We start from the raw sequence: 19,877 nt of genomic DNA, 5'->3' as shown, positions 1-19,877 counted from the left end.
CATGTCCAACAAAGATGGGAAAAGAAGCAGCCTTAGTTTCATCACCACGTCCTCCCCAAGGACGGGGCTACTGCCAGAAGAGCTAATGCGGCTGGAGAGCCAGGATTGTTAGCGACATTCGTGGGGGTGCCAACCAAAGCAGTAATGAGGGGACAGTTGGTAGCTGGCTTGTTGCTAGAGGCCATCTGGAGGGGAAATGTGCTGGCCTTGGAACAGGAGACATTTTCCTTTGGACTAGTTTTACAGACCCTTTTTTTGTAGGGCAAAAGATTGCTCAAATAAATCAAGAAACTAACTTTATGATGGAATAGGTGAGAAAGAAACAAGGGAAAAATCAAATCTATTATGCTTCCTAAGATTTGGGGAGATTTTCTTGAACCAGTTTTAGGGGAAATGAAAACTGAGCCTGGAATGTTACTAGAAAAGTGACTATGGAGGATAAAGAAAAAGAGTTAATGTGGAGGGAATGGACTAATTGTTGAGTTGGTTCTTTCTGTGGCTAGAACATTTAAGAGCCAACAAAATGGTTTCTAAGTGTAATAAATTCTGTTGACCTCATGTTGACTTGTTGCTCCATAACCAAATGGGGAACACAGGACTTTGCTGACAATTTAAAATGAGAATTTGTTCCCCCTCCATCCTCACATTCTAACCAGTGATTAGACACTCTTGGATTTTGTTACTACAAATCTTGGACTGTTATATTTTTATGTGTTTGTGTAAGCTAAGTCTAGGAACACACACTTTTCTAGAGACAAGGAGGGCATCCTGAAGGCACAGAGAGAGGCACCAAGGTGAAACCTTGTCCTTTCCCCAAGCCATCTCACCTTCTGCTTAGATAACAATGTATGAAGAGAGCTTTGGTGCGTCCTTCCCATGTCCCTTAAAAAAAGACTTGTAAAATTTAAGATGTGAGAAGGTGGGAATCATTACACTAAACCACACTGATTGCCAATGGTTGAGGAAGAACATCTGGTCCTGGTAAAGAATGAAGCCAGATGGCAAAACCCTCACCATACCAGTGACTCCATCTTTGTTCTACAAATGAGTGGAACCTTTCCAGACCTTTCTAAATGTAAGGCCTACAGCATCTTTTCCAAGTGCCATGGTTTTATCCATCATGCTGCTGTTTTTCAAAGAAGCATTCATCTTTCTGACAGCTAGTCAGTAAGTCGCCTCTTGTGGTCAAACACTGCCTGATTTGGCCTTAGAAAGGCCACCTCAATGAGAAAGGGTGGAGGAGGAATATGTTCTTGTTCATACTGGATAAAAGTTATGCAGAGTTGTCAGGCAAAGACCAGAAGAAAAAGAATCCTGCAGAGCTCTGAAATGTCAGAATATACACACTTCCTGTGTGATTGATGTGTTATCATACATATTTATGTTATCTCCTGATAAAACTAATTTGTAGGAGGGAAACCAGGATAAGAAGTTAGGCCAGTATAAATGGCTATTTGCTAAATAATTATACTGGAATCATTCAAGCATCTATTTTCCTGGAATAAAGAATTCCTCGTCTTTTCAGAGAAGCCAAGTCACAGACAAGTGAACAAGGACTTGTCTCCATTGCAATCTTGGCTGTGTTATCACTACCTTTATCCCCAGGTTCACTCAGAGTTTGCCATAGATTGTCTGCCAAATTAAGACTTACTTATTTGATAATAGAGAGTAGACCAGGAAATAATTGGTGTCCCAGGACTTGACTGAACTCAAAGAAAACTACATTCTCCATACTATTGAAATGATTTTAATTTCTCTGTTTGAAAAGAAGTGCTCTGTTTAAAACTATTAATAGTTTATTAATATAAATCATTTGTAAGTGAAGGAGAAAATAAAAAGGAAAATTTCTGGGCCAGAATAAGCTTTTTTTTTGTTTTCCATTCAGTATTTGGGTAGGAACAATTGTTGGAAATGATCAGGAACGCAATAATTACTGGCTTAATTCTAAATAGATTTGCAGTCATTCCTTTTCATGTTATTTTTGGCGTGTTGGTCGTGGCAGTGGCAGGCTGTAATGTTGATATAACTGGTTTCTCAGAAAACAAGATTTGTGACAATTTGCTCCATTCTGCTCCAAAGACAATCTGAGGCTTTCAAAGAAGGGCTAAAAATGCACACAAATCACCCCCTTGCAGCTGCTACTTGTTTAACATTGTCAAGTTTTCTTAATTAAAATTTGAGATTTTATGCTTGACTTCCCCTACCCCACCCCTTAAAGCTCAAATGACCCCCCTGCCTCTCTTAGATACATGGGACTCTTCAAAAATCCAAAGACCTGAATTATTTTATCAGAAGACCGCGTTATTTTTTAAGTTCGTGTTCAGTATTAATTATTCATTCATATGATATTTTATCCAATCTGAGTCCTAACAGGCTCAATTCAGTTTTAAGGATGAATAGAAAGTATAATTAAGCCCAAATCATGATTACTGAAGAAGTATCACAGGTACTTCCTGAGGCTTCCTCATAGGTCTCCTAGTCACATGGCTTTCAGTGCCATATGTAGAGGACTCCTAAATTTTTATCTCAACCCTAACCTCTCCCAAGTTCCAGAGTCATTTCCCCAACTGCTCTCATAACATCAAGGTATCTAACAGAGATCTTAAACTCAATATGTTAAAACTGACTTCTGAACATTCCTCCAAAACAAGTAGGTACAGTGGCTCATGCCTGTAATCCAGCTTTTCAAGAAGCAGAGAAAGGAGGACTGAAGTTCCAGGCCAGTGGGGGGGGGGACAAAAAGTTAGCAAAACCCTTTTTGAAAGCCAGGTGTGGTGGTACATACCTGTAATCCCACCTACTTGGGAGACATAGGTAGTGGGAGTCTGAGTGGGTGTGAGTCTGGCCCCAAGCAAAAAAACACAACACCTATCTGAAAAAATAACAAGAACAAAAAGGGCTGAAGGCATGGCTCCGTGGTAGACTGCTTGTCTAGCAAGTATAAGGCCCTGAGTTCAAACACCAGTATCACCAAAAAAATTTCTTACACCTTAGCCATTTCTTATACCTCAGCTGGTACACTACCATCTTTCCAGATATTCAGTTCAAACTCCAGATACCACACTCTGGTCTGACCACCATTACTTCTTGGGTGGATTTCCCCATAGCCGCCTATCTCCCTGCTTCTGCCCTTGTCCACCTTCTGCCTACCCTCCACGTGGCCACCAGGGCATATTTAGCTCAGGCCACTTCTTTGTTAAAAACTGCCATGGTTCCTTGTCTGAGTCAGAGTAAAAGTCAAAGTTTCTAAAATGGTCCCATTATCTTATGAAAGCATCTTATACTTGCCTCTGGGAGACAGTTCTCCACAGGTCTCCTGCTATTCTGCACATCTCCAGGGAAAAGCCACTAACTTTGTTCCAGACTGTGTTTTCAAAAATGTTTAGGTAGTGAGCAGCTTAGAAGATAAAGATACAGTAAGTTCTCCCCACAGAGCAGAAGTCAGATTTGTTTATAGCCAGTGTGGGAAAAATAATGTCTCCCTCTAGAGCAAAGAGCAAGGTATGCTTGCAGTCCATTATAAAAGATTCGGGTTCCCTGAACTTGTGGTTCCCCAGCTATCACACAAACACACTGGTATGCAGCATCCACTTGCTCCCCCCATGTTACCCTCTGGGAACTGAGGCAAATATGCTGCTGTCCCTGCTGCTTCGTCTATGAGTAATAACATACTTTTGTCTCTGACTTGGGAGTCTCTTGTCTTCTGCCAGAATTCACACAACTGTGCCAACCAGAATTGTTAGCTTGCAAGTAGGGTCAAACCTCAGACCCAACACCTCCTTGACACCAATCTAATTCATCTGTGATAGTCCCCTCACTCCCTTCAGGCCAGCCACAAGTCTTTTTATAATCTCTGAACAGATGGGGCACACTTCTTAATGCCTCTACGCTTTGCCCTGGATGTGTTATCTGCTGCTAACACAGACATCCACTGCACTCCCTTTGTCCAGTCTGAGTGCTAATTTCACCTTCTCATGAGGCAGACTCTGACCATCCTTTTTTAAATCACAATCTACTCTCTTCCCTCTCTTCCACCTCCCATTACTCAGCTCTATTTTTTCTTTTTTCCATATATCACCCTGTATAGATCATATCAGGGTCAGTGAATGTTTTCTGAAAGAGCTAGGTTGTGCTTTGTATGTAGACAGGTCAAGGTCACTGTTGCAATCACTTAAGTCTGCTAAGGTGGTGGGAAAACCACCATAGATTATATGTAAATGAATGGGCGTGGCTATGTTCTAGTAACACTACTTATTAAAACATGCAGGATTTTAGATTATCGATCCCTTCATTACATATTTATGACATTTATTGTTTAATGTCTCCTCATCCCACTAGAAGGTAAGCTCCATCAAGAGGGCAGCCTTTGCTTTTTAATTAGTATTTAATTAAGTGTTAATTAAATAATTAACCAAGTGTTAATTAGTATTTTCCAAGTGCCTGGAACAGTGTTTGACATAAAATAGCAGGAATTCAGTAAATATTTGCTAAACAAAAGTCCAATTGGGGAACACAGACTTGTAGATCACTTTTAAAATAAAGTAGAATTATGTTCAAAACCATAGATGATATTTTGAGAATAACTTACTAGTTTATAATGATCCCTTCCCTTTAACTATCTGACTCACCAGTGTGTAGGGGTGAACTTACAGTGGCCATGTATGTTTCAAATGACCTAGCTCCTCTGGTTATAATTGGAGGGTTAGCAGCAATCTCAAGCTAGAACTCCCCCTTGTAATTCCAGCTGAGGCAAGAGGATTGAGAATTCCAGATCTGTCTGGGCTATATAGTGAGTTTGAAGCCAATCTTGGCTACACAGCAAGATCCTGTCTCAAGAAAGCAAAACAACAACAAAAAAACCAAGATGCACACCTATAATCCAATCTACTTGAGAGGTAGAAATAGGATGATCTTGGATCAAGGGCAACCTAGGCAAAGTTCATACAAGAACCTACCTAAAAAATAAACCAAAAGTAAAAGGGTTGATAGCATAACTCAAGTGGTAGAGCACTTGCCTAGCATGGGCAAAGCTCTAAGTTCAATCCCCAGTACCATGAACAAATAAACAGACAAACAAAACAAAACAAAACTCCTTCAAGGACTTGGAACTTGGACTGAAAACATAGTTGTGGAACCCTATTATGTGAACTTGGAACCATGGACGAATGATGTGGAATTATACTTGCCTGTCCCATGGAGGTTGGTCATAACCTTCCCTTCCTGTGACCCCAAAACTTGGGAGTCTGAGGCAGGAGGATCATGAGTTTGAGGCCAGCCTGGCCTATATGGTAAGACCCTGTCTTAAAAATCCAAACCCCTCAAAAGGAATGAAGAAGCATTACATGGTACAAATTGGATAAAACTTGAAAATATTATGCTAAGTGAAGAAAAGACACAAAAAGTCATGTATTATATGGTTCAATTTATATGAAATGTCCAGAATAGATAACTTTTTGTAGACAGAAATTAAGATTAGTGGTTGCCAAGGGACAAGAAGAGGGGGGAACCAAAACCAATTGCTAATAGGTCAGGTGTTTCTTTTTAGAGTGATGAAAATACTTTAGGATTGATACTGGTATTAGATAGACAATGGTGAATACACTAAAAATCACTAAATTGTACATTTTAAAATGACCTTTATGTTACATGAGTTATAATTCATTTTTTAAAAAATACGTATCAAATCTCCAATGAAATAGCACTTCACATATTCCATAATGGTTGAAATCCTGACATTATCAAGTGTTGATGAGAATCTAGAGAAACAGGAACTCTCGTACACTGCTGGTAAGCATGTAAGATGGAACAGACCATCAGGGACAGAAAGACTCCTAAATACTCACATGTGACCTGGAATCCCATCATGGATAGCTGCCCAAGAGAAATGAAAACTTAACGTTCAAAGACTTTTATGTGAATGTTCACAGTGAAAACCAGAATCTAAACAATCAACTGATGATTAAAAAAAAACAATGGATGAGATGAAGCTACTGGGGTGCATTGTATGCATGTATGGAAATGTCACAACAACCCTACCATACAACTGTCATGTGTTAATAAAAATATTTTTTAAAAAACTGGTGAATGGATAACCACATACTTTATATTCATACAATTTAAAAATGACAATGAACTATATCTGTTTTGGATGAATCTGAGAAACATCACGCTAAGTGAAAAAAGCCAGAAACAGTAGATTCCATACATCACCTCTACATAAGCTTTGTATTAAAGGCAAAATTCTAAAAACAAACAGGTCAGCATTTGCCTGGGCCAAGGAGGTGGGGTTGGAATTAATAGTAAAAAGACAAGAGGAATCTTTCAGAGGCAATGAAAGTGTTCTAAATCTACATTGTATGATGGCTGCACAACAGTATATATTTACTAAATGTAGACCTGTGTACTTAAAAGGATAAAATGTTATGATATTCAAGTTTACTTCATTTAAGTTGGGGGGGAGTGCTGTAAGCCAGTGTGCAATCTGCCAAACTTCCTTCCCTTTGCCATGCCAGTATCATTCCAGATGATAGTCATTCCAGTAACCTCCACAATGCAGAGTAGGAATCTGTAACAGATCTAAAATATACAAACAGTGAGAGCAAGAAAAGAACTATTGTTATTTTAAGCCACTAAGACTTGGGGGCTATTTGTTACTATCATATCCTAGGCCAGCCTAATTAACACAGAATTGGTACTGACTCCAGTCAATATTAAGTTTAGTCAGTTAAATCAATGGGAATGACAGCAATGTGTTGTGGTTATTTGGCATATGACACAGAATCGAATAGGCAAAAAGCAGACTAAATCCTTGACAGAATTATACTGTCAAAGAACAACCTGCACTGACAAAGACTCTTCTGGGGACTTAAAATGATCCTAAGGCCCCCCACGTGAGGCAGAAATGACTGAGAGAGTTTTCAGGTACTGAGAATGACAGCTACTTTAGATAAGGCTAGAGAAATGATAAGAAATCATAATAAATAGGAATTCTGGCAGGCTGGTGGAATGGCTCAAGTGGTAGAGCACCTGCCTAGCAAGCATGAGGCCCTGAGTTCAAACCCCAAGACCACAAAAAAAAAGAAATGACTCTCTCAGAAGGTGAAGCCAGATGCCACAGAGAGCACTGTTCCCAGGAAATGGGATCAAGGTCTAACCAAAGAACATTGCCTATTCCCAAGTAGGAAGCCTCAAAATGTGGGATTTTAGAATTGCCAAGATCAGTGTTCACTATGTGTTTCCCACACTTCACATTTTGTCTTCTGAGCAGGAGTGTTTAACCAGTACACAAATTTCATGTTGAGAATGACTCTTTAGTTCATGATGTCCATACCAATTTGGAGCCACATTTGGATTTGTAATAAGTAAGACCACAAACATGTTGGCCACAATCTGAAGGGATTCGGAGGTGATGTCCCTTGGGGAAGATTGAGTGTACTCTGTGTGCAATAAGGAGAGTGAACCAGATTATCTGGTTAAGGCAGACATTAATGCTGTCCATCATCTATTGCTGGTAGCTCTCCTTCCAGACTCATTAGGGTTGTAACTTCCTGCCCAGGTGAAGTAAAGCTGTGTGATTTGCCTGGATAGGAAATTCATGTCTTTAAGACCCAAATCATATGCACAATACTCGCTTCCTCTTTTCTTTCTAGGGTGTGGACACTCTGGCAGTCTAGGGCCTGGATGAGGACAATGTGGACTTGGTCTTTTACTGGCTGAAACAGAGATGGAGCATAATAGAAAAGTGACTCACAAGCAGAAGTTCATCTGGAGAGAAGGAAGATATAAGAGAGAGGAGAAATGCTTTCCAGCTCTAAAAAACATTTCCATGCTGAACTCAGATGCTTCCGGGGACCTCCTGTATTCTTGCCCCTGGGCTCCACAAGAACCTGGTATTCAGTAAATGTCTTAGAAGTTTTTGTTTTGAAATCAGCTTAAGTTGATTACTTTCAAACCAAAGAGCTGTCACTGTGTATTTGCAAATCTATCAAGCTCTCCATACCAAAGAATAAAATAAAGACAAGCAGGAGAGGAAGGAACACATGTTGGGAGAACCACGGTAGATCTAGCCCAAAAGCGGACATGGCAAAGATGGGCCAGCTGTTCATCACACCCACTTCTTCTTCCTGAACCCACAACTAACCTGCATTTCTCTGATTGTTTTGTCATTCGGTGAATCAGGGTGACTGATTCTAGCCAAGGGAACTGGTCTGTGGATTGGAAGGAAATGTTTTATATTAAATTAGCCCATCGTGGTCTTCATCCCTCTCCTCTGATCCTTCTCAGAGCTCAATCAGACAGCAGTCTTCCCATCTTACTTAAGAGTTAGGCAAGATTTAGCTCAAGTTTGGGACTCATTCTTCCTGGTTCCCAGAGACTAACACTTAAGTCTTCTTTGCTACAACGAATGCTGAAGACTGCTCCTTCAACAGGACATGTCAATAGTTAATTTAAATCTCTGGGCTATTAAAAAGACTATAAAAAGATGAAAGGGACAGTGATCCTCCCTCGAGACAACCACACATCTTGTCTTTTCATGCCCAGGGCTCAGCCAAGAATATGTTAAGGTTGGAGGCAGGAAAAGAAATTCCTGATGAAAACCCAAAGTTCAAATCTGTATGACATGATAAAGACGGACAGAAGAGTTGCTGTGTACAGCTTTCACATACAGACCAACCAGAACAAGACTGCAATTCCATCAAGTGCCATTTATTTAAATGCGAGCCAATCGCATGTTGTAGATAAACTGGTCGCAGCAATATGAAAATATAGAGTTCAGAAAAAAAAAACCTGGCAACTCAAACATGTATCTAATTGTGCACAGTACCCTGTACTACTAAGGAATGAAAAATAAAACATGCTGACTTTCAAGTTGGAATGATTTATTTGCACTTGGAAATACAATTTCTAAGATGACATCTGTTTTCAAAAAATGTCTAAATGGTAAAAATAGGCTACAGGAACTGCTATCTTCATGTTGAAAATAAAGATCTCATATTAGCATTAACTTACACATCATAGATAACATTAACACAAGATCAGCAAAATAATACTCATTGGGAACACAGTTTTTATATTAAAAATATCAGTTCACAGTTTTCTTCTTTCTTCTTGACTTGTATTGATAAAGTGCTTTTATAGCTACAATCTATTTCACTTTGTTACCAGAACCAATGCCTACTTGATCGGCAGATGGATGTTACTAACACATTCATTTTATACAGAACTCACACATCTTCAATTCCTAAAACTGTTTTGCTCTGTAAAACTGTGACTGCTGAGAATGGGAAAGAAAGAAGATTAAGCCCAAATGTAAGAGGAAAGAATGAGGTAACACGCTGTTAATTGTTGCTAACAGAACACTGGACCACACAGTACACACAGGTAGCCCTGATGATTCAACAAGAAACTTCAAATTTGTTTACAAAACAGTATGGCTTCCAACTTTATTTTGTTTAATCCAAACAAGAGGGAAAAACAAATGTCAACAGAGAATTTCTAAATCCTTCTACACGTCAAGGTAACATTAAGAGGCTTTTTGGTGGCCAGAACATAAGACAGGATTATTTTCTGTTTTGAGGCAAAGCAAAATTTCCCAAATGAAATACCTACAAAATAAATTTGCTCTGGAAATAAATTTCAGTAATAAAATAATACTTTTCACTTATTATATATATATATATATATATTTACCTTTACACATAATTTAACAACTTGCATCAAAAACTTTTAGTGTGCTATGAATATTTATAAATAAATATCTTAAAATATTAATATATTGAGTCAACTGGCATTAGGTGTTTAGATGCCAACAGCATGGGGACAAATAATAATAAAAATAAACTGCTGATAGAATTTCCATAACACATATGAGAATGCAAGAAAATGTTAAGTACTTTTTCTGGACAGAGCATATCAGAGAAACACATATGTTCTCCCTTGCAAAACTTAAACAGAATCCAACAGTATTGTCTACTTAAGCCATTAAATCTAACCCCCTAGAATTTAAATGTCTACCATAATATCTCTTTTCATGTAATTTATTATCTTAAAGCAAAAACAAATCACTCTATAGAAAGTAATCATCTATTCCAAAGAATAAATGACTTCAGGAAAAATGAACCAATGAAAATTATTTATACTTATTTACTATTTCTAAAATTGCTACCTGGATTTTTGGCTCCATTTCAGATAAGAATGAATTAGGATATCTTCATAATTTCCAAAGCACACAATGCCATACCCAGCAAACTGAGTATATCCTCAAATTTCAAAATAAGGCAATTCCTTTAAAAATGAAATGAGTAGTAATATTCTTTAATGTGTTCATTTATTCAGTTTCTCTGGTTATCAGTTCTGCTACAATGAGACAAACTTCCCCCACCCCCATGGTACCCAAAAGGCTACCAATAATTAAAACCAATTTGCTAAAAAAAAGTTAAGCAGCAATAAAACAAAAGCTCCTAGTAGGATATGCTAGCATCCCGTAAATTCATCATTTAAAGTATGTATTTCTAAGAATTACTGGATTAGCATTCAAGGTGCATTGCATATAAATATTCAACACATTTTACTTAGTGGTTTGGTATTACCATGAACCTTGACTTTTCCTATTAAACACTCAACCTGGAATTGAGAATGTGGCTCAGTGGTAGAGCACTTGCCTAGCATGCACCACTACCTCGGGTTCGATCCCCAGCAACACAAAAAATAAAAATAAAATTATTATTTTTTTTGTAGTAGGAGGGTTTGAACTCAGGACCTCCCAGCCCCCCCACCCCCAATTTTTTTTTTTAATAAATTCAACCTGTAAGCATCTATACGTATTCTTTGCTAGTAATTCCAGTGAGGCAGCTACTTCCTCTGGAGCTAAATCAATACATCCCTCGGATGGCTTAGGCCAAGAACCGCTTGGCCATCCCAATACATGGGATGTTCTCACATCATTTCTTTCTGTGGCAGTGAAGTTTGAGAAACAGACTGGAATGAATTTCAACAGTCCCTTCTGAAGATAGAACTGTTCCACACAAAAGATAGCTTCCCAATGATAAATTCTGATGTGTCCTTTTCCTTGTATTTCAAATCCAACATTCTAAAATAATGAACTCTAATTGTAAACACACACAAGATAATACTATTAAAAAGGAGGCAGGAATAGGGTTTAGTAATCTAGTACTTAAAGAAAAAATAAATAATTAGGTTGGAGAAAGGAGAACAATTTGGGGAAAATCCTGCATTCCTGAAAGAATAGTATAAAACACTGTCTATTTAATATGAGTAAGTTGTTTTGTGTATATCTATTGATCAATACATGTTTCTAATCAAGAAATGTCTAAAGAGGGTAAAATGTCTTCATTATATTTATGCATATCACTTAGCTACCATATACATTCAAAAATATTAAGAGGCAACAAAAGGCAGAAAATACATCACCTGCCACATTATTTTCTAAGAGGATAACTTGTATCTAAAAACCTTTAATAGTAATATTGGGCTACTTGAAACAGTCAATTTTAAAACACAGATACTATAAAGGGATTGAAAAGTGTCACTAATTTTTTCAGAATAATGTTATCTTAGAAGTTATTTTATTCATGAAATCTACTAACATTTCAAAGGTGGACAGTCACTCTTCTACAATTCTAACAGTTGTAATTTATGAAAAAGCCAGGAATGCCTATAAAATCAGATTAACATAGTAGCCTGAAAAATCAAGACTTCTAGTCTGGAGTACTGGAAGTTCAGCAGGGGCAGAGGGAGAGAGACTAATGTTCAAACATGCCAATGACCTTGATCCTCTGCAGAACAAACACGATACTTAAGGACAGTTAAATAGAAAAGTAAACTTCATGGGCAGATATCTAAAACACAGCAGGTGATTAAATTTGGTAACTGGGTGATCACAGCAGACAGCAAGTGAACACCAGGATGCCAGGAAGCAGGACCTGTGGCCTGTAGACAGAAAGAGCTGCAGCTCTTGTGGAGGAAGGCTTCCTTGACACTTGGCCTCATCCCATGCACCTGGGCCATTTCAAGTGCTCAACAGCCACAGGTGGCAAGTGGCTACTGCACAGAGCAGGACAGATGGAGCAAAACTGTTTAGAGGCTGAAAAGGACAGGGTAATTTCCTGAGATCCATTCCAGGCCTGATGAATCACAAAATCTTAGAATTTCAAACAGGATTACTGCAGTCTTTCTTAACTCATTTTAGCTAAGTATATTTAAATTAAAGCTCTATAAATGTAGAATATAATAGGAAAAAAATGGAAATAGGAAAAAACAGATCAATAAGAGAATTAATCAGAGTAATTGCAGAAATTTTTCCAGATGGTCACAAAGACCATTTTTTAAATTATTATGTTTATTATCCAAGGTGGGGGACTTCTATTCACAAAGATCAATAATTTCACTTTACAGGGATGGGTGAGAAGTGAAATCACCCTGAGTACTAAACAGAGACCATTAATGTCTATCACAGTGGAATGACCTTACAAGAAGAAACATTCTCTTTTGTTTGGAGCTGGGGGAGGTAGGGGTCCTTCCTTCTTTATCCACTCCTCCAACCACTGATTTTTAAACCCTGAACAAAGAATCATAGAGTGTGACTGGAGGTATGGCTCAAGTGGTAGGGCACTTACTTTGCAAGCTCAAAGTCCTGAGTTCAAACCCCAGTCTCACCAAAAAAAAAAAAAAAAAAAAAAAATCACAGCGTGACCTCAAATTCAACTAGTCTAAGTACTCAGGCCAGGTAACAATGATAGTCACTTAGTTCAGCTAAACATACCTCCTTGCCAAAGAGCTGGTCAGACTGTTTTAGACTGTGGGATTGTTCTAACGATTACAAATTTTCCTTAACATTGATTAATCTGGAATTCACCGTCCTATAGCTTCTATCCTTGTCTCTTCTCTGCCCTCTGAAGGTAAAGAAAATCAATGAACTTCTTGCATCCGTGGGTAGAGAAAGCATTAAAAATATACTTCAAGAGCTGATGTGGTTATTGTCAAGCAAAAAATCATGTCTTCCTTGTCAACAATCCTATGAAGCACAACCTTTACTTAAATTTACAAAGCACCAAACAGAACATTGTCTCTCCATTTAAAAATAAATAAAGGCAATTATATCAGCAACTACACAAATTACACTGTCAGACACATTGGCAACCCACCGCTATCACATATGCCCCTCAAAAGATTAGGTGATGAAACACTGTCACTTAGGTACTCATTCTTCACAGAACACAGTAAAATTACAAAATAGCTCAAAAGGGAATATTTGCTGGTGTCACAAGAAATTGGTGCCAACACAATATCTTGAACATGCCAGGAAATATTCATATAGTTTAATGCAATTACAGTATTAATCAACTGTAATGCATTAATTACAGTACAAATTTTAAATTAAAAATCACTGGATTTTTGCCAGGTAACCATAAAAAGAACAGGAAGTAATAATAAACACAAGAAAAAAAATTAACTGGAACATATAAATATCTTTTATACTGCATGATAATGTAGTTAAAATAATTAGCTTAGTTTTTTTCATCATATACCAGAAGGAGTTTTTAAATGACTTTCAGCTCCAACAGTTTCTCACAAAAATAATATAAGTATATATTATTATTATATTACTAATGTGATATGTGTATTTTTAAAAATAATGCTACCAAAGCTCTTCTAAAGAATTTATAAACCTTTTTTCCAAAGTTAAATGCAAAATAATTATTGGATATATCTTCAACTAACTACAGTATAATGAGTTCATTTATTTCCTGTGTGTTCCCAAAGTTTTATAATTTACACTAATAGGATATATTAATATCTGCCCCCAGACTATTTAAAGGGGAGGAACTCTGATTCAAGTTGTAGTTAATCATCTTACACTGCAAATAAATATTTTTTCAATGCTGGTAAAGACTCAATACCTTAAATAAAATAGCATCAAATGCTTGCTGGGCACAGGGTTCCACAACAGGGGACAGTAAGGAGCAAATCCAGAATCTGGGCTATTGTCAATGTCAAATGCATGAATGAATGTAAAGGGTTGTGAATTTCTACACTTCTTTTATCATACAGCACAGACTACAGGCTCAGCCAATACTTTACATAGATAATGTCATCAGTGCATAAAAACCCTAATCCTTACTACCACCCATGCTATAGCCTCTCCCGCTTTTACCTTCCATCTGCATGATCTAATTGAGCCCAAGTGCCACCTTGCTATCCCCATTGGAAAAATCAAGCCCAGAAAGGATACATCACTTGTTATGTGTCATACATCTGTTAACAGAGAGGGACTCCACGCTCCCAATCTGAGGCTCTTTCTGTGAAAATAGACCCTTTCCAGGGCAAGTTAGTCTTCTTCAAAACAGAAACAGAAATAGGATAAAACCCGGACTCATTCACTTTATGAACTGTTTTTCCTTACTGGATGGAATATGGCCCCTGGCCACAGCACATGCTTATGGGCAGTTGTGGGGAACGGAAGTGATGGGAAAATAAGACGCTCTACGTGGGAATGGTTTGAGTTAAACATTGAGCATTGTTTGTTGAAATAAATACCTAATACCCAGACTCACAGTTATAAAACTAAAAGAGACCTTGAAAGTCATCTGTTCTTTTTCATTTCAGAAATGAGGAAAATCTGGTGATGCACAGGGAGCAGGGACTTCCTAAAAGGTCACCCAGCTAGAGTGAGGACCACACAGAGTTAGGCTCCTTCCATCTCCATGCCCTGAATCTGCTTCCCAGTTAAAGGACCAAGAATGGTCCAAATATTTATAAAGAACCATCACAGTGCTAGGGAGATTAGAAAATGAGATCTTACCAACATCATAAGTGTAAAAATTATTAATATTTTACATATTACATAAAGCAGCAGGAACTTTTCTTCCTATAAGAAAAATAATCAATGTATCTATTTTAGACTTCATTGCTAAGATTACAGATAGTTTCTAAAATATGACTTTTTCTTCCCCTTTTATATATAGGGAATATGTTTCAAATGTTATTATAATAGACTGAAGTACATTAAAAAACAGGACAGCCTCTCAAAAATGTCACCACCTTTAACCAACATGAGGAGTAAAAATCCAGTAACTTGGAATTTCATCTATTATAGATACAGTTCCCTTCAACCTATTAAGTCCACTATCCTAATCCAGCTCCTGCCCTCTACCTGTCTTTTTCAGAATCTTCAGAAGCTCATTATTTTTAATGTAATATTTATTTTCCCTCAGATTTAAATACTAGACAACAAAATATCTCTGAATTTTAACTGACCAACTAATCTAAAAATGGCTCAACTTGTAAAGTGACTTGTTACTTAAATAATATTAATTTCCACATTAAAAAATAAATAATCTATTTATTGTACCTGGGAGTCTTTTAAAAGACTTCTCACCCTAATGAAAATCTAATATGAAATTCTTTTTAGAGAAGCAAAGCATAAGAATTTTCTAGATAGTACTGAATGTCATTCCATGGGGTAGGGGTATTAGGTAAACCAGCAGTAAACCACTCATGTGATAGAAAACATTGACAAACTGGTCTTCTGTCTCTTATTCAGAAGATCACTTTTCCACTTTAATTGAAGGTCTATTATAGCAGGTGCCAAGGCTAATCAGGAGAAATTCCATCCTTCACGTTCTCATCAAACTGAGGGTGTTTTTTTCCAGAGGTGAAGAGCTGCCTGGATTCTGAAGTGTAGTCTGGACTCCAAGGAGTAATCTTTGTAGTTGTTTCTGAAGACAGTAACAATAAAATCATATGGTCAAAATTTCTTCTTTGCATACCAGTGCACCACCAACCCTCCTCTGCCTCTCTCTAATCTCCATATTTACTTTCTAACTTCAATATGCATTAACAGTGGGCCTTAGTAAAGCACAGACTCTGCTTCTGTGAGAGAGGGGACAGTGAGTTGCTAAGTCTGTATTTCCAAAAGCTTCCTGGTGGTGATTTAAAGGCCATACTTCGGGTAGCAACATTCCACTTAATTGCCAAACCATTCACCCCCATAGCAAGGTTATGAGGAGGGCATAACGAATTTGGTGAACTCTTCCTAAATAGTTTGACTTCCTTTTTTTTAAACTGGAAAATGTTAAAGCAGGTTCATGTTGGAGGGCATGTTTATGTTTCAAGACCAGACCTTTTTTTTTTCCCCAAAGTCCTTTTTGACTGCACAATGTCCCTAAAGCTTCTGCCCCACCATTACACTCTATTCACAGCAAACATCCTAAAAGTCTTGCCTCAGTAGCTGACTATACTTATTTTCCGACTTTGTCAAGGTCACCAATTTCTTAGGGAAGTCAAATTCAGTGGCCCCCCTTCTCTGGTCTTACGTTTCTTGACCGCTCAGTGACTGTCCTCATAACCAACCATTCTCATCTTTTCCAAACACTTGGTTTTCCTGGGTGTCTTCCTAACTCCAATTAATCTTACTAAAAATTTTAATCTTCTTAATCTTACTGTTTAATCTCTAAAATGATGGTATGTCTCAGGCACTATGATAGAACTCTGTCGCTCTATAATTTTTCAAAAATGACCTCTTCAAGCATGATGGCCTTAAATAGCACTGTGTATGTACTAGTGACTTGGAATCTTTATCCTCAGCCTTGACCATACCATTGCTTACACATCTCACTGGCAACTCACCATCTCTGCATGGGTACTTAGTGGCCATCTCAAAGTATCATGATTTAAAGAAAAGTCTGTTTCTTTCTTTCCCCAAACCTGCTCTTCTAAGTATTACCCATCTCAGAAAAAAGCATCAGTGTTGATATAGTGGCTCAACACCCCCTCCCCCAGTCTAGTGGTTCCTTAGATGTGGCTTCTGCCAAGAATGCTCCCTACTAAGTCTTCTGGGGACTTCTGGTGACTGATCGTCTCAAAACGGGCTTAAACTATGCAAATGTCAGCAATATCATCTCCTCAAGAAAACCTTCTAAACTCAACCCAATCTAAAGGAGCATCCAGGTGGGCCATATCTATTGTAAATGTCATACGTAAACATGTATCATTTATGGCTTTCTTCATTGTTTATTTAATATCTGCCCTCACCTAAGACAGCAGAAACATTTTCCGTTTAGTTTATAATTGCCTGTCTTGGGCCCTTACTAGTATTTGGCACATAACAGGAGCTCAGTCAAAACTTGTTGAACTGGAAGAAATGAACAAACCAATGAACTACTAAGGTACTTGTGACCTAGAGCTATTGTGGCATTCTTCCTTCACTGCACAATGTGTTACAGGCAAACAGGTCATGGTGTTTTTACCTCACTCATGTGGGGTCATAATCACAAACCTAAGAGTCACCATTATCTAGCAGACATGATAAAAATACTTTGATACTGACCTGAGAGACAGAAGAAGAGACATTTAGAGGAAGAACAAAGAGCTTCATGTGATCAGTGGCTCTTCAAGAAAATGACAGATCTGACCTACCTGACCACAGCTATGAGTTAGCAAATTATGACCCAAAGGCCAACTCTGAACACAGCCACTCATTTACACATGGTCTTCCATGGCTGTCTTTTGTATAACTGAGTAGTTGCAATGGAGACCTTATGCTCTAGAGCCAGTACTTAGGGCCAACTCCTGACACTGAGGAGAACGTTAGAAATAGCTCAGATAGATGCCCCCAATCACATTTGTAAGTGGTCCGAGGGTTTAAGAGCACAGTTACAGCAAAAGCCATGAGTACAAATAAAGCTAAAGAGAGCAAAAGTAATGTTTCTAATTTCACATTAATTTATTAACTTTTAAGTGTATGATAATACTGCTAGGTTGCAAGAGTATTGACATTTTTGACTCCATAGCAATACAGGAAAATCTACCTTCATCACTTACCTTGCAGTTTCTAGGACTTTTATGGCCTTGTCAATTTCCCCTTGGCTTTTATACAAAAATGCCAACTCAAACAGAGTGAATGGCACTAGGTAGTGGTCATATTTCAGTAACTTTTCACTGAAAGAGAAAACAAAAATCAAGTAAGTCTTAACAGAACAGGAAACATCATTTTCCAGCACACATATTATTCCTCATTCTTTAGAATATACATGAAGCCTACAATAAGAGAAAAGCTATCAATCTATAGTTATGGAACTTAATAAACTACAACAATAAGTAGTATACTTTTAATATATTAATCTCTTATCCTTAATGTAACTGATGTTTATTATCTCTTAGGTAGCTGAATGCACTAGACCTTTAAAGGTAAACCTTAACTGCCAAACACAGTGCTCATTGTCTATAATCCTAGCTGTTCAGGAGGTGGGTATTGGGAGGATTGCCCTTCCAGGCCAGTGGAGCAAAAAAGTTGGCAAGACCCCATCACAACCAATGGCTGGGCACAATGGAACATGCCTGTCATCCTAGCTATTTGGGGAAGCACAGATAGGATTATAAAAACACCAATAAAATAAAACTCCCTGCATGCTTCTTTAACAGGTTCACTAAATACAGTATATTACTTATTTGGGAAATACTGTCTCTCCTCTTCTTATACAGAGCCCAGTTCTCTTACATTCTCATAAATATTATCAGGAGGAAGGGGACCAAGTGGCACATGATATGGAAAACAGGATGCCAACTGGCAGTCTGTGACTGTGGTCTTGTTGGCTTGCATAGTGTCTTCAAAAACAAATATGAGCCAATATTTAAAACCCAGGAGATTTTACATAAAACCCAGCTCATAGACCTTTCATGAGAAATGGCAGGGGCCATTGTTACTGAGCCCAAATGGCACAGAGTAATGATAATTAGAGCTGAGGAGGGATGCACACCATCCACCTGACTCACAGTGCCCACCAACTCCTACTCTTGCCACCTCAGCCTGCTTCGTTCAGTGGTCACCTGTCTGGCCTCTGTAGATAGGTGTATTTGTGCTAGAGAGAAGAAGGTCAGGCATCCGACCCTTGATTCAGTCCTATGACTAATAAATGAGTAGGACATCATCATCATTGCTATTGAAAACCAATTCTATACAGAAAGAATGCCATCTGCCAAAAAAAGAAGCATGTATAGTGCTGGTCACATGTCTTTCTTCCCTGCCAAATGATCACGATGATGGTGAGTCTGTTTACTCAACTCTCAACCCCAGGATCCAGTACACTGTATGTCTCTGGCACACAGTGGGTGCCCAAATATTGAGGGAATGAGTAAACAAAACCCCAAGGGCATGAGTTAAAAGAGCATTAAGAGGTTCAGTACATTGCTGTCAGAGTACAGATAGACTCTGTACTCTGTTAGCTAAGCCATAAACTTGGCTTTTATGGGTCACCCTTAAATACCAAGTAGAAATGCACAAAGCTATGTTCCTTTTGGAACATAGTTTGATTCATGAGGAACAAAGAAAACACTATTGGATTCTCCCCTTGGCAACACCAAATACATGTTCAGCAGCATGAGACAGAAGCATTTGGCATCACTTTCTCACACAACTCTCCCAAAAGCATGGTTGCATGGAGGCTGGTTGTGTTGCTTGTTTTTACCTTTCCACAACATGATTGAAACACAGTTCAGCCTGCAAAGGCCGCTGTAAGTTCTTCAGGCAGCATCCCTTAAGTAACTTCACTAAGCACTCATCGTCCACAGAGTAGTCATTATAGCCTTAAAACAAACATACACAAAAAGGAAAAACATTTTTTGGTTTTTGGGTTTTCATGGATTTTGTGGAGTTGGGATGGAACCCAGGACCTCATACTTGCTAGGCAAGCTCTTTACCACTGAGTTATAAGCCCAGCCCAAAAATAACTTTGAAAAAATCCTGATTAAGAGGAAAACTTACAGCTATGAGGTTTCAGAGGGACCATTTTTAAATGTTTTTTGGCATTTGTTATGACTAAGTAAAACACAATGAAAATATCTGAAATCAAAAGAATGTT

General features: G+C 38.0%; 1 protein-coding gene across 5 annotated transcripts in view; it reads right to left on the bottom strand.

Moving 5' to 3' along the window:
- Positions 1-8,858: 8,858 nt before the first annotated feature.
- Ttc39b (tetratricopeptide repeat domain 39B) overlaps positions 8,859-19,877 on the bottom strand; it is a 122,237-nt gene continuing 111,218 nt past the window's right edge. For all 5 annotated transcript variants that reach the window (XM_074051821.1, XM_074051817.1, XM_074051820.1 and 2 more), the window contains 3 exons: positions 19,485-19,602; positions 17,842-17,958; positions 8,859-15,737 (listed from right to left, as the gene is read on the bottom strand). In XM_074051821.1, coding sequence (XP_073907922.1) covers positions 15,647-15,737; positions 17,842-17,958; positions 19,485-19,602 — 326 coding nt within the window. In that variant the 3' untranslated portion in view covers positions 8,859-15,646. The remainder of the gene's footprint in view (positions 15,738-17,841; positions 17,959-19,484; positions 19,603-19,877) is intronic.

The sequence above is a fragment of the Castor canadensis genome, chromosome 13 (genome assembly GCF_047511655.1).
Source record: "Castor canadensis chromosome 13, mCasCan1.hap1v2, whole genome shotgun sequence".
Lineage (NCBI taxonomy): Eukaryota > Metazoa > Chordata > Mammalia > Rodentia > Castoridae > Castor > Castor canadensis.
This window is presented reverse-complemented; position numbering and strand designations above follow the sequence as displayed.